The 22,678-nt window shown below is 41.5% G+C and overlaps 2 protein-coding genes across 3 annotated transcripts in view; one reads left to right on the forward strand and one right to left on the reverse strand.

Moving 5' to 3' along the window:
• The window catches only part of lin7a (lin-7 homolog A (C. elegans)), a 77,079-nt gene that overhangs the window by 35,534 nt on the left and 18,867 nt on the right, over nucleotides 1-22,678 (reverse strand). The window lies entirely within an intron of this gene.
• Nucleotides 1,498-22,678, forward strand: part of acss3 (acyl-CoA synthetase short chain family member 3) — a 43,387-nt gene continuing 22,206 nt past the window's right edge. For both annotated transcript variants that reach the window (XR_002195987.3, XM_010887212.5), the window contains exons 1-9: nucleotides 1,498-2,114; nucleotides 10,528-10,672; nucleotides 10,795-10,983; nucleotides 11,822-11,956; nucleotides 12,324-12,464; nucleotides 13,311-13,391; nucleotides 13,506-13,601; nucleotides 14,659-14,810; nucleotides 17,850-17,953. Coding sequence is in view for 1 of the 2 variants with exons in the window: in XM_010887212.5 (XP_010885514.1) it covers nucleotides 1,777-2,114; nucleotides 10,528-10,672; nucleotides 10,795-10,983; nucleotides 11,822-11,956; nucleotides 12,324-12,464; nucleotides 13,311-13,391; nucleotides 13,506-13,601; nucleotides 14,659-14,810; nucleotides 17,850-17,953 (1,381 nt within the window). In the remaining variant the exon portion in view is untranslated. The remainder of the gene's footprint in view (nucleotides 2,115-10,527; nucleotides 10,673-10,794; nucleotides 10,984-11,821; nucleotides 11,957-12,323; nucleotides 12,465-13,310; nucleotides 13,392-13,505; nucleotides 13,602-14,658; nucleotides 14,811-17,849; nucleotides 17,954-22,678) is intronic.

Genomic DNA, 22,678 nt, shown 5'->3' on the forward strand with positions numbered 1-22,678 from the left:
TGACAATGTATTATTCAAGGTGAACTACAGTCTCTAGGCCAGTGGACATTAGGACTTATAAGTAGTTTAAGTTTATTGTGGTGAGAGACCTGAAGTACTAGGTGACGGGCAATACAGCCAAATACATTTAATGATACGGATAGAAGCTCACATCGACTGCAGGACAACAAGGGGAACTGACTATTCCTACTTCCAGGCTATGCTCTTCCTACTTCCCTATGCTTTTCATTCTGCATCTTCTGGTCTACTGTACTGCTAACTTTGGCATCAGTCTCACTCCATAGTTCTTGCATTAGCCTACAGGATCAATCAATCAATCAAATTTATTTGTAAAGCCCTTTTTACATCAGCAGTTGTCACAAAGTGCTTTTACAAAACACCCGGCCTTAAACCCCAAAAAGCAAACAACAGTAGGGTTGAATTTCAGTGGCTAGAAAAAACTCCCTAAGAAGGCCAACATTTTGGAACAAACCTAGAGAGGACCCAGGCTCAGAGGGGTGGCCAGTCCTCTTCTGGCTGTGCCGGGTGAGATATTAAGAGTCCAATTGGAATAATTAATAAATGCATGTGGTCTGAGTCCAGAGTCTATTTAAACTTAGTCAAGGTCGGAAGCATGACCAGACGGACAAGGACAACACGAGGGAGGGGGGGAGGTGTCAGCGCAGTGGGAGTCTTGATCTGCAACACAACCAGGAGGACTTTGGACAGGGACAGAAACAGGTCTTTCAAGCCCAGTACTCCTCAGGTGTGGGCCAGGACATCATGTCCTCCTAAGTTTAAAACATCAGGAGACAGGGAAAATTTAGAAAATGCATTCCTTAGATCTACAAGGATTTACAGTGGAGAAGGGGGACTGACCCTACTCCCCCAGCACAATAATATTGCAGGGGAAGACCTTTCCGGTGACACTGCCCAACAGGCAGGAAATCAATCCACCCACATTGCCAAGCATCAACCTAAGGGACACCCACCAACCGCAACCACTCTGAATGAGGGCCGAGTATTATCAGCAGAGTACAGCCCAATTGCACAAGTGCACAACAGAGAGACAACAAGCCAGTGACTCCGCCCCCGAATGACATCAGAGGGAGGGCATCCCATATAATTAGGAAAGGCCTAATTATAGAACAATGCATTATAGCCTGAATGTACCAAGCAAACAGCAATGGCTAGTGTAGGCAAATAACTGATACAAACAAAACGTATTAAATGTACTAGTCATCTGGACATATAGTTGTCTCAGGCCCCGTCAAATCAACATGCATGTAAGTGCATGCATGTTCCAGCAAGCATTCAAAACGAAACTAAAATGGAACCTTGAAAAGACACAATAACAGCAGTCCCCAAGGCAGCTTTCCAGATTCAGTTAACCGGTTGAATTTCTTGGGAGTACTGCAATTCAAGAAGTTCGCGTAGCAATAGTTATAGGGCGGTGAGTTCAGTTCGCTTAAACGTTTGCTACGTTCCAGAATTATTGCCACAGAACAAGACCTTTTCACAAAACTTTCATAATGCACTTTGAGTTGGTGGGTGTGACACGGAGCAGTGAGTGACGTTTTAAAGGACATTGAAAATGCTGGTATCGCCAAACCACAATCATTCCCGATTGCTTTTGAAGAGGTGGTTCGCGCCCTTTGAATTCAGTAGAACGTTACATAACGTATAAACGAACTGAACGTTTCTCCGGAAAAGAGTCCGCGGATAATTCGGTTCGGTCACCTGTAAACTGTATTGGACGAGCGAAAATCTTAACATTATCTCATCAAGACTTCAAAGATGAGTGTTTTTCGGCCAAATAGATTACATTTGATTTTTAAAAAATACTTCACCGCAAATGTTAGACGACAGAAATCTGCTTGCAACGGTTACTGCACTTATCTTCCAATTCCAAATACACTAACTGCATTCTGTGATGAGGGAGCTGCCTTATGTTTGTCCACAACTAAGCAACTATGTAACAACAGAACATTCTCAACAAAAAAGACGTACGAAGACGTCTTCCGAACAGCGAGAGATGACCCTGAAACTTTTTGGAGTAAAGCAGCCCGAAGTATCACCTGGTTTAAGCCATGGAGACAAACACTGGACAAAGATGATGTCGTATTCCCAAAGTGGTAACTATGTTTCCCAATTTCAGTGCAACAATACTATGATACTGTTTTGTTGAATAATGGTAGGCTTATAGACTTATTAGAAATTAGTTACTGAAATCACTGGCAATGCATCCAGAGCAAGTACTTGCTGCTTTTCTATTTAGTGCTACGTGTCAATTGGGACAGAAACATTCAGGCAATACGATTATAGTTAACATAGAGAAGGTTAGAGGACACACACAGTTTATTTCCCATTATGGAGACTGAGACCCACAGAGTTGGTTAGAGACCACTAGTGGCCAAAGGGCCGTTTTTACGTGGGTTTCGGAATTAAAAGCAGTCTCCATTTTAATATATCCATTCACTAACAAAATGTAGTATATATATTGTTTTTTGCATGCACCTGAGTTGCAAAATAATGTAGGAACAAAATTCTTAATAATAATTGGTTGACATTGCGACCTGACATGTTGATGGTGTCTATTTATTTTATGATCAGCTGTCCTGTGCTTGAGAAAGGGAGTCTGCTGCATAGCATACAGTGAATCATGGTGACATTATTCATAAGTGACAGTGCAACCACTACATATATTATAATGTTGATATTAAATAATTAAGTGTTAAGTCATATTCAAGTAATGAGTTCAATTATGTTCATTAACATGCAAAGATCCAAACACTGTCCCATAATTTCCCTGGATCTTCCATTCTTCTGCCAGTGCATAATGGTCTTTGAAGCTGATCCCATTATTTTATGTAACTTCACTGGAGTAGAAGTCCTGAGCTTGTGCTGATAATGAACTTTGAATGTTCTGAAAACAGTGAAAAACAATAACTTTTTCTCAGTCTCACTTATCAGCTACAATTAGATTTAACCTTACCAATTATATCAGTAACTAGGAGATGGAAATAAGTGTCTAGGGGAAAAGTGTAAAGGATAGAAGACAGTGGGAGATACAGTGACTATAGAAAGTCAACTTTACACCTGTGTACATACAGTTTGTCATCTTTCAGTTTATTTTGCTGCATCCCAGTTATATCTAACTAATTGGTAATTAAATTAGTTTACAACTTTTTTTTATTATCAACGTTAACAATGTACTCAATTAGTAGTAGCATCAAATTAAGTAAAGGGTTCTTTCTTGCCACCCCTATCATTTTAGGCATGATTTGAGTGCTTGGGATTTATAAGGTAGAGCATAGGAATTGTAAAGGGCGTAAATGTAAAAATATTACATTTGTCTTGCTAGCCTCTCAGCTCAATCATCCAGTTTGGAGTGACAGACTGATACAGACAGGTTCCATTTCTTAGTAATAGTCTAGACCATGCTCCTAGAGAAATTCAAGTGGCACTGTTGAGCCGACATGGTTCCTTGAAAATTGTGTATTGTGTTATTTATGTGTTGATATGGGCCCCATGTCATCAAAACACCTTGCTTTCAAACTTGGAATTTCACGGCTACCTGAGTTAGGACAGTGGTTCTACCTATGGAGTAGGCCGATAATGGTCAATGACGAATATGGTTTTTCATTTAACATGTTAAAATATATATTCTAAAACACTGTTTTCTTTAATGCTTTTCAAAATTTGTTTTTCTACAGTTATTTGGTGTGACCATGATATATTCCATACATTTTATTCAGATAATTATTGTGACACTGCATAAAATGCAAATAAAAACAATCCAAAGATGTGCAAATCATTTAATCTCTATATTTAACTGAAAATTGTACAACAACAAATATTGAAACTGAGACATTTTATTGTTTTTGGAAAAATACATGCCCATTTTGAAGTTCATGCCAGAAACACGTTTGAAAAAATGTTGGGACAGCGGCATGTTTATTACTGTGTTGCGTCACCTCTCCTTTTACCAAAGAACAACCTCTGTAAGTGTTTGGGAACTGAGGAGACCAATTGCTGTAGTTAAGTGAAATCTTGCTTTCAGTTGCTCAACAGTTCGGGTCTCCTTTGTCATATTTTTTGTTTCATAATGTGCCAAATGTTTTCAGTGGGTGGATTGCAGGCAGGCCAGTTTAGTACCCAGACTTTTACTACCATTCTGTTGTAATACGTGCAGACTGAATGTGATTTGGCATTCTTTGGTATTGAAAAATACATTGTCTGGATGGCAGCATATGTTGCTTCAAAACCTGTATACACCAATCAGCCATAACATTATGACCACCTGCCTCATATTGTGTAGGTCCCCCTTTTGCCGCTAAAACAGCCCTGACCGGTCAAGGCATGGACTCCACTAGGCCTCTAAAGGTGTGCTGTGGTATCTGGCACTAAGTCATTAGCAGCAGATCCTTTAATTCCTGTAAGTTGCAAGGTGGGGCCTCCATGGATCAGACTAGTTTGTCCAGCACATCCCACAGATGCTCAATTGGATTGAGATCTGGGAAATTTGGAGGCCAAGTCAACACTTTTTAACTCATTATTGTGTTCTTCAAACTATTCCTGAACCATTTTTGCTTTGTAGCAGGACGCATTATCCTGCTGAAAGAGGCCAATGCCCTCAGGGAATACCGTTGCCATGAAAGGGTGCACATGGCCTGCAGCAATGATCAGGTAGTAGGTAGTAGGTGGTATGTGTCAAAGTAACATCCACATAAATGGCAGGACCCAAGGTTTCCCAGCAGAACATTGCCCAAAGCATCACACTGCCTCCAACGTCTTACCTTCATCCCATTGTGCATCCTGGTGCCATGTGTTCTACCGATAAGCGACGCACACGCACTCAGCCATCCATGTGATGTAAAAGAAAACATGATTCATCAGACCAGGCCACCTTCTTCCATTGCTCTGTGGTCCAGTTTTGATGCTCACATGCCCATTGTAGGCACAATGGGCATGTCAGCAGTGGACAGGGGTCAGCATGGGCAACCTGACTGGTCTGCGGCTACGCCATCCCATACACAAGAAACTGCGATGCACTGTGTTCTGACACCTTTCTATTATTACCAGCAGTCATAATACAGTAGCTCATCTGTTGAATCAGACCACACGGGGCCAGCCTTCGCTCCCCATGTGCATCAGTGAGCCGTGGCCACCCATGACCCTGTCGCAGGTTCACCGCTTTTCCTTCCTTGGACCACTTTTGATAGGTACTGACCACTGCAGACCGGGAACACCTCACAAAGGCTGCAGTTTTGGAGAATCTCTGACCCAGTTGTCTAGCCATCACAATTTGGCCCTTGTCAAAGTCACTCTGATCCTTACGTTTGCCCATTTTTCCTGCTTCAAACACATCAACTTTGAGGACAATGTTCACTTGGTGCCTAATATATCCCATCCACTGACAGGTGCCATGATGACGTGATTACGTGCCATGATGACGTGATATTGTCAGTGGTCATAATATTATGGCTGATCGGTGTATATTGTTCAGCATTAATGGTGCCTTCACAGAAGTGCAAGTCACCCATGCCATGTGCACTAATGCACCCCCATACCATCATGGATGCTGGCTTTTGAACTGTGCGCTGACAAGAAGCTGTATAAACTGCGTGCACAATTATTAGGCAAGTGAGTATTCTGATTGTATTATTTCTATGCACATTTTCCAACTGCAAACCATATAAACTTGAATGCTCATTGGATTGAATCATTTTCAGGTGACATGTATTTGTGTAATGAGGGAGGGTGTGGCAACAGTAAATAACACCTTATACCAAGGTGTGCATAATTATTAGGCAGCTTCATGACCTCAGGTAAAATGGGCCAAAAAATAGATTTAAATGACACTGAAATGTCATAAATTGTAAAATGCCTTTCAGACGGAAGCAACACTCTTAAAATAGCTCAACTATTGAGGCGTGACCACTGGACAATCAAAGGTTTTGTTGTGAATAGTCAACTGGGGTGCAAAAAATGCACGCAAATTAACTGCAAAAGACTTGAGAATAATTAAATGTGAAGCCACCTGGAACCCATAATCCTCCAGTGCCACCATATTCCAGAACTGCAACCCACCTGAAATGTCCAGAAGTACAAGGTGTCAAGTGCTCAGAGACATGGCCAAGGTCAAGAAAGCTGAGAGAAGACCAACACTGAATAAGTTTCACACATTGAAGCATATAGATTGGGCAAATAAATACCTGGAGACAGATTTTTCAAAGGTTTTATGGACAGATGAAATGAGAGTGACTCTTGATGGACCAGATGGATGGGCCCGTGGCTATCACTAATGGACACAGGGCACCAATTCGAGTCAGGCACCAGCAAGGTGCAGGAGGGGTACTGGTATGGGCTCATTAAGGATGAGGCAGTTGGACCTTTTCGGGTTGAAGATGGACTGAAACTCAACTCCCATACCTACTGCCAGTTTCTGAAAGATACTTTCTTCAAGCAGTGGTACAAGAAGAAGTCCTCAGCATTCAAGAAGGCCATGCAGGACAATGCTCCATCACATGCATCCAAGTACTCCACTGCTTGGCTAGCCAGCAAGAGCCTCAAAGATGCCCAAATAATGACCTGGCCCCCTTCCTTACCTGATTTAAATCCTATTGAGAACTTGTGGACCCTTCCCAAATGTGAGATTTACAATCAGGGAAGACAATACACCTCTTTAAACAGCATTTGGGAGGCTGTGGCTGCTGCTTCAGAGAAAGTTGATCGTGAACAGATCAAAAAACTGACAGACTGCATGAATGGAAGGCTCATGGCAGTTATTGAAAAGAAGGGTGGCTATATCGGTCACTGAATAGGCCAGAAAATGTTATTTAATTTTCATTTTGTGTTACTTATTTTTTGCACTCTCTAAAAACCGATAATAAACAAGTGAGTTGGACAAATTATTTTTGTAATTTAGTTGCCTAATAATTGTGCACACTTATGTATTCCCCTGAGAAAGATCAAAACTCAGTTTTCCTTTGTTAAACATTCATGTTTGAGGTTCAATGATATTTTGGATTGACTGAGAGCATTGTGTTTGTTCAGCAATAAAATAAATCTTAAGGAATAAGATTTGCCTAATAATTGTGCACGCAGTGTAGTCCCTCTCCTCTTTAGCCCCTGACCACAGGACAGTTTTCCACTTCGCCTTGGACCGTCTTAAATGAGCTTCTTTACATGGTAGAGTTTTAACTTGCCTTCCCTGGATGCAGGGACGTACTGTGTTCACAGACAATGGTTTTCAGAAGAGTTCCTGATCCCATGCAGTGATGTCCACTACAGAATTGTGTCTGTTTTTAATGCAGTGCCACCTGAGTGCCGAAAGATCACGCCCACCTAATATTGGTTTTCGGCCTTGTCCCACGCATTTAGAGATTTCTCCAGAATCTCTGAATCTTTTAATGATATAATGTAACGTAGATGAGATCCCTAAACGCTTTGCAATTTTTGAGAAATGTTATTCTTAAATTGTTGCACTATTTGCCCGCGCAGTCTTTCATAGATTTGTGAACCACTACCCATCTTCTGAAAGACTCATCCTCTCTGGGATGCTGTTTTTATACCCAGTCATGTTACTGACCTGTTGACTATTAACTTAATTATTTGTGAGATGTTCCACCAGGTTATTTTTGTATTGTACAACTTTTCCAGTCTTTTGTTGCCCCAGTCCCAGCTTTGTTGAAATGTGTTGCTGGCATCAAATTCAAAGTGGGCATATATTTTTCAAGAAACAATAATGTTTCTCAGTTTCAACATCTGATATGTTGTTTTTGTACTATTTTCTATTGAATGTAGGGGTTAAATGATTTGCACATCATTGGATTCTGTTTTTCCTTTACATTTTACACAGTGTCACAACTTTTTTAGAAACAGGGTTGTATTTCAGGTGTTAAAAGGTATTGAGGTGGAGACACCCACAGAAATTGTGTATATCTTCAATAGTTGACTTTTGCCTTCACCCATTGGACAGTTGACTATTTTATATATCCTCTGTCTCAGCAAATGTAGCTTTTTTAACACTTGACCTACACCAGGATAGGTAAATATCATTCAGAAGTGAATGATTTTAGGACACAATAAAAGACACATTTAGTTAATGTAACCATGGCAGTTTAAATAAAAATGTTGTACACCATGTACAAGTCACATACTTGACCCAAAAAAAACTAATTAAACATCCAGCCTATAATAGATTTGTTATATACAAAGGTCTCTGACTGTATCTTTTACTTGGTGTGTGCTTTTGAATATGATTGGTTAAAGCTGATTTAACAGAGTAAGGGTGTAGAATTTCAGTTGGTTATTTTTACTATATTATGCAATTTAACAATAACAACACAACTCCTCTTTAAAAGTGTGGAGTATGATTTGTAGATCAGTGGGTAGGTGGGTGGTATGTATGACCTAAAAAAACGAATAAAAACCTAATGAAACACAACAGTAAGTGGAAAAGGTCCAAGGGGGTGTAGAATTTCTAAATGCATTGTAGATATCTATTAAAAAAAAACAATGTAGAAAAAAGAAGATGAAAGGGAAATAAAAAAGGAGACAAAACAGAATGAGAGGTTAAGGAAATAGCAAGACAGAATGAGAGGGGATAACATTCAATGAGAGAAATGAGAAAAGGGGCAAAAAGGGAGAACTAGGTAACGTAAAGTGACAAAAACCAGCTATGCTCTTCACACACTGCAACACGGACTACTGGTTCTATAGTGGAAAAGCATAAAGAATGAAGGTCTGGCCTTGAGGTTGTAATGTTTAAAATATCAGCTGTATCTCCTTCCAAATAGTTAGGCTACTGTTCTAAACAGCCAACATACTAAACAGAAATTAGTAAATAAGCTATTAATAATAAACTTCTGATTTCTTATCTCCTACACATACAGCTCACAACACTCTGTAGTGTTCATTGGAGTATTCTGTTGCTATGACAACAGCAGGCTAAGTCCATAAGGGGCCTTTTCAATGTCACAGGTATGAGTGGCAGGACAGAAGTAATCTCTCCCCGTTGAAAACTAGCTACTTCCCAAGTACTTAAGATGCCTCATTTGTTAAAGTACTTATTATACGGCCACCTACAAAATGACTGGCAAACATTATAAAGTCAAATAAAACCGCTGTTCCTGTTTCACTGGGGTATAAAAAGAAATAGGTACTGCATCTACAATTCATGTCAATTCACCTATAACCAAATGGAAAGGCAAATAACTCACAAATAGAGATACATGGTTGACCTAAAATCAGGCAGTGGGTCCTATGCTTTATAACGCTATCACTTTCAAAAGATTAACCATAATAACTTAAATCTGTTGCTTCACTTTACTTTACCTTTGGCTGGCTCTCTCACCTGACCGGACTGACTAGCCAAGCTAGCACTTGAACTACATTGTCGAGAGCACGTGAAGCAGCCACGAGAGTGAGTGGCACCCTCTGTTGCCCAAAACAAGCACAACACCCCATGACAATATGCAAAGAATATTTGCACACATTTCCTTCTGACAACATGGGGCTCACAACAGTTGCAAAAAACCTCCCATGAATACAGAAAATTATACCTTTTTCTCTGCAAGCATTTCCCCTTTTTCCATTCCTGTTACAGAATAATGGTTTGGCAGGGTATCCTAGTGGTCAGGAGCATTGGACAAACAAAAGGTTGCTGTTTCTAATCCCAGGGCTACAAAGTGAACAATCTGTCGTTCTGACCCTGAGCAAGGCATGTTAACCGAAATTCCTCCCAGATCATACCTCAAAATGTGTTCTTCATTCATATGTACCTGGTAAAAAATATTAAACGCCTCTTATCAGAAATGTGCCAATAATACTGAAAGCATCAATATAACCACCCAATATAATGCATTCAAATGGCTGATGTCTGCAGTGGCCATGGTACAATGAAAATGTAGCCTACTGAAGGGTGATGTTGCCACTTATAACTCTGTGCACTACAGCCACTTCCACCTTGGAGCTATAATTTATGTTTCTTAGCAGTATTATACTGTCTGTGTTGGGAAAACACCAGGTAAATAGATACAGTTGTACATTATGTCCACTACCTTTCCCCTGGTGAATACTGTGTAAAGATTAATCTAAGAATGTATTTTGTATTGACCATATCTGCCCATTGTATTTGACATATGGCCTCACCAGATTAACCTTTACATCTGAATGGTAAAAATCCCCCATGATCCCTCTGACCTCGGTTATGACCTCAATGTTGTAATCAGGTATAAATTAAGGTCATAGTCAGGGAGGGACAGTGCAGGGTGACAAATCTTGCTATGTGCGGCCATATCTTTAAAAAAACAGGAGCCTAGACGCCTAACACCCGTCTTAGCACTGCTTAACTTCCCTATAGAGCACTCAGAGTTAAGACTTGGAATTTGTCAATATAGCTGGGGTTTCAGACGTATGTGTGTGTGTGTATGTGTGTGTGTGTGGCATGGATTTACACATGTAGTGAAAGTCCAGTATTACAGTAGATGCGTATTAATGTCCTTTAAAGACAACATGCTTCTCGCCTTGTCTCTGTGTAAGGTTCGTCGGTGGGGAGTTGAATGCTTGCTACAATGCTGTGGATCGTCACATTGAGAGCGGGCGAGGAGATCAGACGGCCATCATACATGACAGCCCAGTTACTGACACAAAGCAGAGCATCACGTTCAGGGAACTCCATGAGCAGGTAAAAAGAAAATCTTGACCCTTGACATTTCCATTATGCTGCGGGACATCCCAGCATAGATGGACCCCAGACATTGTCACGTGATCCATCAGCAGCTTCAAGCCTTTCCCTTCTTCACTCAGGTGTCCAGGCTGGCGGGGGTCCTGGTGAAACATGGGGTCAAGAAGGGGGACCTAGTGGTCATCTACATGCCCATGGTGCCAGAGGCCATGTTCACCATGCTGGCCTGTGCCAGGATTGGTGCCCCCCACAGCCTCATATTTGGGGGCTTTGCTTCCAAGGAGCTGTCAGTCCGCATCGACCATGCCAAGGTCAGCCTACCATCAGAGCTTTGCATTGTGCCAGGTTTGCATTGTGTGATTTGATGTGCTGAAATTCTTTCGTAACTCTGTGAGTGATGCTACCCGAATAATCCAACATGTGGATTTGGTTCTGTTAATACAACACACACACACACACACACACACACACACACACACACACACACACACACACACACAAACATACATTTGTTCTTTTGTATTTTAAGAACTGCTTAATGGCTGTGTAGGCATATGTAAAATATAAGTATACCCGGTCATATCCAATGGTTTACTTTTATAGTCACTATGGTAATATTACAGTAAATAAAGGTTTCCCCGAAGCCAAGTGATAAAGCATGTTTTGATTTCACAAAGCAGCAGGGATATTAACTAAATATTTGATCCAACGTCAGATCTATGTTACAGTGGGGAGAACAAGTATTTGATACACTGCCAAATTTGCATGTTTTCCCACTTACAAAGCATGTAGAAGTCTGTAATTGTTATCATTGGTACATTTCAACTGAGTGACGGAATCTAAAACTAAATCCAGAAAATATTTTTTTTTGTTTTAGATCCCGAAAGGATCCCCTCTGTTATTGCTGAGGATCATTTAAAATGTATTAGTGTTATCTGAATTAAAATGTTTGCTAAATATAGACTGACGGTTTACATTACCTTTATTAAGTTAACCTGAGGCAGACAGCATGTTGTGCAAATTATTATCAAGGATTCATGTTACAGGTATTAACGTAAAGTACTTCTCATTGTCAGGACATGCTTTTCAGAATTTGTTCTAAAGTAGATTTCCAACTAATGCCAACTAAACTAATTTCATGCCTTTCAGCCCAAGATGATAGTGACGGCCTCCTTTGGCATTGAGCCTGGCAGGAGAGTGGAGTACATCCCCCTGGTGGAGAAAGCCCTGGAGCTGAGCTCTCACAAGTCCTCCAAGGTCCTCATCTACAATCGGCCCAACATGGTGAGGCCTATAGAAATGAAACACAGCCCTACATAGTAGTCCAACTCACCAAGGGCAAGGCTGTCATTGATCAAACTATAACCGATGATTTGGAATACTTTTGATTATCCTCTGTGTAGGATTGATGTAGCATGTAGCATTGAGATGGATAACAGGCTCCAGTGAAAACACGCTGGACTGGGTTAAAGGAAGGAACAGCGTTACAGTGACACTGCAGCACCCTGCTCACTTAATACACACAAACGGGTGAACCTGCAATTGACAAATGTAAAATAACGTGCATTGGTGGTTGGAGGATTATTGTAGATTTGCCTAAAAACAACAAAATGTCTCGAATGTCATGAAAATGTCTGACTTTCTGCAACAGGAGAAGGTGTTTATGCACCGTGACCTCTATCTGGACTGGGACGAGGAGATGGCCACCTCCAGTCCTCATGACTGTGTGCCTCTTCCTGCCAACCACCCACTGTACGTCCTCTACACCTCTGGGACCACAGGCACGCCGAAGGTACACTCCTAAAACACTACTGTTATGTCAAAGGCAGAGGCGTTGCTAGGATTACAATACATTCTGGGCTTAGCCGCCCCCCCCCGGGACAGAAATACCGGGTTTTGAATGTACATGCTGGGGGAGTATTTGATGTACATGCTATCGGCCTATACGTCTACATTGTCATAATGCGTGATCGGAATTATAGATGAATAGATCAGGGGCACTTTTCTTTTTTTATTATTATTATTTTTGGTCAATTTAAGATCCGGGGCTATTCATGAATGCTCCACGGCTACAGCCCCGGGCGCCCAGGCCTAGCGACGCCACTGGTCAAATATGCCAGTATGTTTCACAGTAGACTTAGTGTCAGTGTACCCACTGATAGACAAAACACTGTTCAAACCGTAAACAGAATTTCTGAACAGCATTTGGTGAACCATGCTGTTAAAATAATTTAATAGCCAGGAGGCAGCTCTAAATTGGAAAAACATCATTTTGAATAGCGCCCCTTTATCTTTGGTACCAGGTAATTTTAAATATTCACCCACTGGCAAGGTCCTGTGCCCTTAAGCCATGTTATAGTCTACTGTCCTGTCAGACTCATCAGTAAAATCTATCAGGACACAGCTGTTCTCATACTGGTTTCACTGGTATAGTTTTAAAATCTTAGTGAAGAATGCCTGACTAAACAGTTACCTGAAAAAAAAGAGAAATTTGTTCAGAGAAAATGTAAAAAGTGTTATTTTGTAAAAAGCAAAAAATAAAAAAATAAATAATAATAAAATGAGAATCCCTGTTGAGAGCTTATTAAATTGGTCTGGCTTCAACATGTGCCTCATTTGAATAACCTTTGCACCCCAGGGCGTTGTCAGAGACACCGCTGGGTATGCTGTGATGTTGAATTGGACCATGGAAAACATTTACGCCCTCAAGCCTGGTGAGGTAAATTAATGTGAAATATGCCCAGTGTGCCTTCTCATTTTGCACAGATCATACAGCCTTTGTATGCAGAAACCGTATGTGTTCTCTAACCGGTCTCTGCCTTTTCTGTACCAGGTTTGGTGGGCAGCATCTGACCTAGGCTGGGTAGTTGGCCACTCCTACATCTGCTATGCCCCTCTCATCCATGGCAACACTACGGTTCTATATGAGGTATGTACAGGACAGTTGTGCTACCTCGCTATGATAACCGGTCAACTGGTCGCTATTGGTCAGCTTTCCCATGGACTTGTCCCTTTCTATCAGTGGTTGGAAAAGCCTTCGCTGATTACTTCATTTTAATAAGGACCACCAACAATGTGCTCTTAGGGTACACATTATTATGTGGTTTCAGGCGGCTGGTTACAGACATGAGGATCGTTATTTCAAATATACCCCAGCCTCATTAAACTGATATTCACTGGCGGGGAGTGAGAGCTGCGAAGCAGGGATGGCTCCTACTGACTGTCCATCTCATTAGCCTTTTGGTCTCTAGCTGTTAGGTGATTTGATGTGGGGTGTCGAATTTATCAGCTTGGCTTTAGTCAGAGCCTGTTGTCTGTGGCTGTGTTTGTGGTGTGGTGTGGCCCACTTCGGTTCAACAACCTGCCACGTTGTCGTCCCGGTTACTCTCCACACAGCACCTTCTGTTTTCTCTCTAATCAATACACAGTCACATATATTTACTCAGAGAGGAAGCCTCTCCGGTTTGTTGATATTTGTTCTTGTTGTTTTCCCAGCTCATTTGATTCTGGCCCACCCTCACTCTAGTGTCACCCACTGTAAAACACCAGGGGATGACTGGACCTATAAAGGATTCATTTGTTTTTTTGGTCGCCCGTGTGCTCTTCCACGTAATGTCTTTTGTTGGTGCACAGTACTGTGTTGATGTGTAATCCTGTTTCTAATCCATCTGTTTTAGCCCATCTGTCCGCAAGCCTGGGTTCAAAATATATTTCAGACAGATCTGGCTATGAATGTTAATTCAGTTGCACACTGTTGAAGTGAGTTCATTTAATCGCAGAACAGAAATGTTCACTGTGTGGAACTGCACACTCACCTTCCACTCTCACCAACCAGAACAAAACGTTACAGTCTTTGATTAAAATCCACAAGTGCCATTCTTCTGTTTTATAGTTGGCTGGCTGTGATCAATTAACGTAAGCCTGTCAAAATGGCTTGCTCTGAATGGGCCTGTGCACCTCACTACCGCTTTCCTTCCTCCCTATAGGGCAAGCCTGTTGGGACGCCGGATGCTGGGGCGTTCTTCCGTGTGCTGTCCGAGCATGGTTGTTCCTCCATGTTCACAGCGCCCACCGCCATAAGAGCCATACGCCAGCAAGACCCCGGGGCCACACTGGGCTCTCAGTACCCCCTCACCAGGTATCCTTAGCACCCAGCCGTATATATTTCAAGATACCCTGCAAACGTCCCCACTAACACCATGTTGGCTCAATGAATAAGCTGCGCATTTGCTCATTGACTGCACATTGGCCGTTAAGGGGTGGCCCATGTTGGACATCCCATTATCTTTCCTAGCAAACATGACGAAGTTGGACGCATGTAGACTGCACATATTGTGCATTGTCTCAAATAGATTAGATTAAACTTTGTCATTGAACAGTACGAGTAAAGTACCACGAAACGCAGTTAGCATCTAACCAGAAGTGCATATAGACTATTCAGTAAATGTAGTGTATGTAACAAGTGGAATGTGTAAATATTCAACTTTATTTGTGCAGCACTGGTTATTAGCATCCCTTTTATCTTCAGTTTGATGTAAAGTTTGACTTGCTGGTTAACTGCGTGCATGCGTTGCACAGACTGCCAAGCTTTGTCTAGCCAATACATTCCAATAGCAAATTTAAATGTAAATATATTAGCATAAATTGTATTTAAATTGAGAGGTTGTCACGGTATGTTTTGTTAATGTGAATAGGCCCTTAGCCTCTAACCATCTGTTGGAGATTTGCCCAGACTGACCACTCATAAATGTGTTCTTACTGGAGTTCTCATTCAGACCCGATTAGCATCCACATCACAGTAGCAGTTCACGCCATCTAGTACTAGTATAACATTCTGTGCTGCTACTAGGCTGCCAAAGTCACAGAGAATCAGTCAGCAATATTCTGTGTAATAGAATAGGACATTTTTGGATGGGGCCCGGCAGTTTTACACACAAGTTAGCGTTATCCCAAAAGGTATTTTTAATCATTTATATTTATCCCAAATTTGTGGAAAATGTTATTTTGGTTATTCAATTTTGAAGATGAGGGATCTTTTCCCTACTAGTTGCACAATAATGTACTTATTGGACAGAGGACAGTGTTCTTTTAACCTTTGGTCCTGGTTATCTCATTTGCCTCAGCAGTGCAACCCCTACGGCCAGATCGGGGACAAATCCCAAAGGGTTAGAATGAACTGTTCCACCTAAACTTCACCATGACAGTCTTTTCACTATGTGTTATAATTGGTTAGCTGAAGCCGTTGTTCAGACAGTGTTTGACCCCCCCCCCCCCCCGTGAGACAACCAATCCACGGCCTCGCTGTAAGACGCAGCACTTTCCGCAGCAACACAGGGGGCAGCCTTAACAGTCATGTAGCGCCGAGCAGTGGAACCCAGAAATGTTATTTGACAAGTCAGGAAATAGGAAGTTCTCAGGGAAAGTAAAGAGGAAGCAGTACAGCAGCCCATAAGTGGAGAGCACATCATACTATATGTCCATCTGATAACAGCTCACTGCTGCAGGCTCAGATCCAATTTATTTTTCTAAAATGTAACACAAATCCCATATGAACTATTGATGCCATTGGGGTATTGCTTCATAATAATGAATGGACTGTGTCAATGTTCCATCATCCTTAGCAACACTTTGGAGGGTTGTCTAATTAACTGAATTGAGAATCAAAGAACAAAGTAATCATTTCAGCACCCACTGTGGAATGTAATTCACAAGACTTTACACGTGGTGCCGTTATTTGTGCGTTTGATGAGGTGTTAATTTATTGTGACATTCCCTTCATTACTGTCTGTTTTCTATGTGCTGATGCACAACATCGCATTTGCTTGTTTAGCACTTTTCCAAGTGCTAAAAGTTGCAGACTTTTTTTCATCGCAGTATTTCCTCTGTGTGTTTCATGATTACTATTTATAATTCCACCCAACCTGGTCTTGTGGAATGGCTCTGCACGTTAAAGGCCTTGGGGCATTATCAGACAGCTGGAGCAATTTCACTCATTACCCCTATTAAAAGAAATAATTCAAAAGTGGGTATGAAGCTTTCTGGTGTTGCATACAACCATACCAGAGGAACAAACACAGCTCAATAGAGGGACAGCAGAGAAGGCACAATTTTAGAGCCTTTAGCACTAACTCAATGCTCACAGGCAAAGCAGACATTAAAACGGATTACAAAGAACATGACTTTAGTTGACAACATTTTCTGCACTGCTGCACCAGAAAGATTGTCTGACATCCGCCTTGTTACTCATTGTCTGTTTGCTTAACATTTATCATATGCCATCTTTGCAAGTACACATACACACACACACACACACACACACACACAGAAAAATGTGCAATTATGGGGGTTATGGTTTATAACTGCAAAAACTTATGTAAGTCCCTCTGGATAAGAGTGTCTGCTAAATGACCTAAATGTAATGAGTTGTTAATGAGATGCACATTTTCCCATCTTTTGTTGAGATTAGGTATTGTACTGTGGGACTATTGTTGCATGTCCAAGGCTGAATCTGGGCCTTTTAAGATATGGAGAAATGTGCTAGCTCACCACCCACTTGCATGAATTACAAACAGATGGAACTAGCCAAGACTGCATCTCTCCCCCTGCCAACATCTGCGGTCAGAGAAGGAGCACGGGGACATAGATGAGATCTAAATCGCCGTTCTGTGTAGAATACAGAAAAAAGGAGCCGCAAAGAGACTCTGGATGATCCACCGGAATGTGACCCAGGTTTTCCCATTCAGATTATACCTAGACCCTCACCACGGGGGGGGGGCTACAATATGCATTCAAATGTTTTGGAGTTGCGTGTGGATATGGAGACCGTATGGGGTTTCGGCTATGCAGCCACAGTGTTGTGCTTTATCACACCCTGACAAGGTCACTTCGACTGGCCTGGCTCCATCTTTACAAATCACAACTGAATGGCTATTGTTCTTACAAAATCAATATAGTGGTTTTTTTTGCAAGTTGGTCTGGTACTTGTAAGGCAAATAGTCTAATGGAAAACCTTTCCCGGCAACTGCCGTAATTCCCCTTTTATATAACTCGAAATCCCTTCTGGGAGTGAATCATTGTCAAATCTGTAACACGCTTTGGATTTTATATTGTTTTGATAGATTCAGCACTACTCTGTTACACTTCATTCGCCTATTGCTTTATGTTCTAACTACTCCAGACTGCGGAGCCTCTTTGTGGCTGGAGAGCGCTGTGATGTGGAGACACTGGAATGGGCCAAAAGAACCTTTGGAGTGCCTGTGCTGGACCATTGGTGGCAGACCGGTAAGACTTCTGTTAGCCTTTGCAGCCTCACAATGCACACGGCAAGATAAACTAGGGGGATTTTGTTTTGGTCCAAGGTTATTACTGTCGTGCAATCCAACATTTCCCCTGTATCTAATTTCAGTAACTGAAACTAGACCGAAGATTCTTATTGAAATGCTATTTCCTGTAACAAATAATAGTACCTTATTGTGGTTGGGAAAACCCTTTGCAAAAAGGAGTTTTGCACTGCAACCCTACCATAGTATCCCTCACTGTGTCGTTCTAGACAGACTTTCTCAGTCACCTGGGAAAGACTTGCTCTTACATATCTCATTATGCACAAGCATCACTCCCATCGAATGTGCTTTCAAACATAATTTATGACCCTATTTACCGATGTATTTCCTATAGTTCTAAATGCAGTAACTTTATTCACAGTTTCTCGAAACACCAGCTAGTTGAGCAGTTCTTTGTGACTGGAGCGCCTGGCCTCCGTGCCCCGAAAATTAACCCTCTTTCAAAGTCACTTACATGCTTTGCTCTTGCCATCTTGATCCGAATTTGAGGTCAAATTATAGTTATGCAATTGGGTTGAGATCCAGTGAAAAAGATATAATTTTCACATCATTTTCATCACGTCAAACAATTCAGTGACCCCTCGTGCCCTGTGGATGAGGGCATTGCCATTCCGGAAAAGACCCAATAATGAAAATTTGCCATTTGGATTATAAATCAAGGTCAGCTATTTTCAGCTATTTTATACATGCCACAGTAAATGAAAGGATGTTAACTGTATCTTGGAGTACACCTGTACGGAAGCATCGGCTTTCGTTATGTTCCTCCACTCATTTATCCGTGTTTTTCCTTAAATTTGTCACCAGTCTCTGCATAATAACCATCTATAATGGGGATGGATTCTAAAGTTGTTATAGTCAGTTGTTAATGCGGTCTTTCATCAACCCATTTCCATTGGTTGAGCAGACGTAAGAACACTGGTCCTGTGGTTGTGACTACATGAATCCCCCATATAATGAATCGGCCAGAATGCCGGAGGGAAGGGCACGCGTTTCATTAAGTGCTGTGCTTTAAAGAGGACGAATTCTGGAAGCTCATCCTAGACTGTGTCTCTCACTTCATTCCTCTTTCCTTCCTCTGCGGGAGATGCATGTAGTCATTTAAAATAACTGTAAACGTTATAATTAATAGAGAGTAAACTGTCTGGTCCAGGAAGCTTTATACTGCTGGGGGGGGGGGGGGGGGGGGGTGAGGAGGTTTTTCTTTTAGGCGAATTTGTGTGTTTTCTTTTGCTTGTAATTCTTTCCAATTGACCTATCACCATCATCCATCATTACTATGGTGCTCTATATTAGTGCTAAGTGTAATTTGGGTCTGGAGTGCAGCACACTTTTCAGCCCTTTCTCCTGTGACATCCTAACGACTTTAGTGACGGTCAGACTGTATTAGCCAGTGGGTGTCCCATCCCATTCCATCCCATGCTCCTGGCTGTGAGCCATTATACACAACTGTCTGTCTCTCCCGTTGCTTGCCCCGGTCTCATGACCCCTGGTCATACTGTGGTAGAAAAAGCAGCCTGAGGGAAGCATTGGAATGCCTTGTTTTTTGGTTGTTGGTTTTATTCTGCATGACTGATTAATTACTGGGAAAGAACAGAGATCAATCTGTGTTAAATATAGAATCAGTAACCTGTTGAAGACATGGACCTTGAGCACGTGCAGCTGAGAGAGGATCTACCTGACACTGACTCTGATCTCTTTCGGAAGATCTCTCTGGAATAGGGTGATTTTGAAAATCGCAACAGTAATCCAAAGAAATTGATGCATTTATGTATTTCTTTGTCGGTTTAAGCCAAACCAAACAGGAAATTGAGATTTAAATGTACTTAAAATGATTTAAACTGGGGCATTTGTTAATATATGCAATGTATTTATAGGAAACTATTAGTATTTTATTAGCCTGAAAGTATATAAAAATGTATAAAAACCGATGAATACATGCATCCTGAAATTGCAATAACAACATAACCTTAATTTAATTAGGACGACATGACAAAGTATTTAATTCACTTAAAATGCAAATATAACCGTAATACAAGAAAATAATACATTTATCATTTTCCTATTTAGAATTTCCTGGGGTAAGCTGAAGCCTATAGATGTGAATTGTTTTCTGTGACTGAAATAAATGGTGCTTTGCCCCAGAGTTAAGGTTAATTCCATCTCAATTCCAGTTGATTCTGAAGAATTTATATGCAGCTGGTGAACTGGAAAACCCAGGGGGGGAGGAAATGTTAAATTGATCAATTGAACCTCAGTGAATTCCACTATAATGGACAGTTTAAATGAAATTGACCCCCCTCTTTGACTCCCTCTCCTCATTGGCTCTCTTATCAAGACTTTTAGCTGCCACACCGCACACACTTTAAAAGTAATGTAATGCCTCTTGGCAACGACCTCTACTTCAGAGCTCTAGATCTACTATGGGGGGGGGGGGGGGTGAGGGGGTGATTGAAACTTACACACACAGTTTTCACAGGAAGCACATCACAGAATCCTGCCACGGTGTGATCTGAACACTGGGAATCCATACAGGCACACACACGGCGTGGGCTACGGAGATTAGATTTTTGACAATTCAAAGGTTGTCTACATCAAAAAGAAAACACTAAAACATTTGTTGAACAGCAATCTGTTCTGCCAGTCGTGGCCTCTTTCTCTTTCAGTGCACCAAAAGGATTTTTATACATGCGAATACAGCATGTCTTTTCACCATATAGCCACACATATTTTCCATCAATTTAACCACATGCTGTAATGTACCTCAAAAAGACAAGGCAACAACGTACTTCTGAGCGCATTGCCTCGTTCTTATACCGTGTATAATTACATTTGCATCTTAACAATATTATTCCCTTATGAAACATGTTTATGAAATAAACATGTTTTTGTAGATTTCCCAATGTCTCGCCAACTGATACACAAACTACGGCTGCGCAACGGCTAAAAGCGAATGACGGAATCTCTGACCACCACACCTACATGACCACCACACCTACATGGGACAGACATCCCATTCCACCATGGGCATTAATACGGAGTTGGCCCCCCCCTTTGCAGCTGTAACAGCTGCCACTTTTCTGGGAAGACAGGATTGGGCCTCCCCAAACTGTTGCACAAAGTCATAAGCACCCACTTGTCTAAAATATCTTTGTATCCTGTAGCATTAAGATGACCCCACACTGGAACTAAGGGGCCTGGTCCAAACCCTGAAACACAGCCCCAGACCATTATCCCTCCTCCACCGAACTTGCATTCCCGTTGGTAATGTTCTCCCAGCATATGCCACACCTAGATTCACCTATCAGACTGACAGATCAAAGCATGATTTATCACTACAGAGAACATGGTTGCACTGGTACAGTGTCCAGGGTCGGTGTGCTTTACACCACTCCAGCCAACGCTTAGCATTGCACATGTTGACGTGAGGCTTGCGTAAAGCTGCTCGGCCAAGCCAACCCATTTTGTGAAGCTCCGGACACACAGTTTTTTTTGTGCTACCAGAGGATGTCTGTGGTGAGTGATGCAACAGATGATAGATTTTTACACACTACACGCTTCAGCACTCGGCGGCCCCCCCTTTGTGAGTTTGCATGGTCTGCCACTTCGCGGCCGGGCTGTTGCTGCTCCTTGACACTTCCACTTCACAGTTATACCACTTACAGTTGACCGGGCAGATCTAGAAGTGCAGAAATGTCACAAACTGATGTGTGGGAAAGGTGACATTATATCACATTGCCATGTATAAAGTCATTGAGCTCTTCAATACGACCCATTGTACAGCCAATATTTGACTATGGAGATTTCCTGGCTATGTGCAGGATTTTATGCACCTGTGAGCCATGGGTGTGGCTGAAACACCTGAGGGTGTCCATGTACTTTTGGCCATATAGTGTACATTCAATGAATTAATCTATTTTTGGGTTTGGATATTTTGTTTACTGTGTGTGTGTGTCCCTCTTCAGGAATAAAATGATATCAAAAGAGAGGTGTCAAATGAATCCTCGTCCAATGGCAGTGACAGGTGATGCCCTGCTAATAGTAGGTTTAAGTTGGACTGGTGTTTGATTCAGGGAGTTGACGTAGGGGGTGGTGGTTTGTTCTTGTGGTCATGTGAAATTCTATTTGAGATTTACATTTAAGATTTGTTAGCATAGGTATTAATCAAGTACGTTTTATCTGAATTTCTATGCAACCAAATTGTAATTATCTTTTACAGAAAGTGTTTCTCCTTAATTTGAATCATCAGTTTAATGATGGAAGTTTTAATTCATACTGACATAATTTTACAATCAATGCAGACTTTAGCGTCTGAATATCAGAGACAAAACAATAATCCCATTAGCATCAGTGTTGCATCTTTCTCTGGCATTTTACAGCTAAGTGGTTGCAAATGTATGTGATTCTTTATTCCTCTTTCTACACATTGATATTGACAGCTGGAAATTAAACCTCTGCAGCGATTTGGTTTTGGAAGAAGGCATGTATAATTAAGTACTGTGGAAGAACATGATAAGCATTGGCAGTACCTTTCTGATTCCTCCCATCTATGCTGAATTGAGTAATGTAAGAACTTCAGCACACTGTGTGTGTCAACTGGTCTGTGGTGACAGGTGATCCATCAAAACCATTTATCAGCCCCTGTCTTGTCACAACTCTTGACATGACA

This window comes from Esox lucius, chromosome 23 (assembly GCF_011004845.1).
Source record: "Esox lucius isolate fEsoLuc1 chromosome 23, fEsoLuc1.pri, whole genome shotgun sequence".
Taxonomy (NCBI): Eukaryota; Metazoa; Chordata; class Actinopteri; order Esociformes; family Esocidae; genus Esox; species Esox lucius.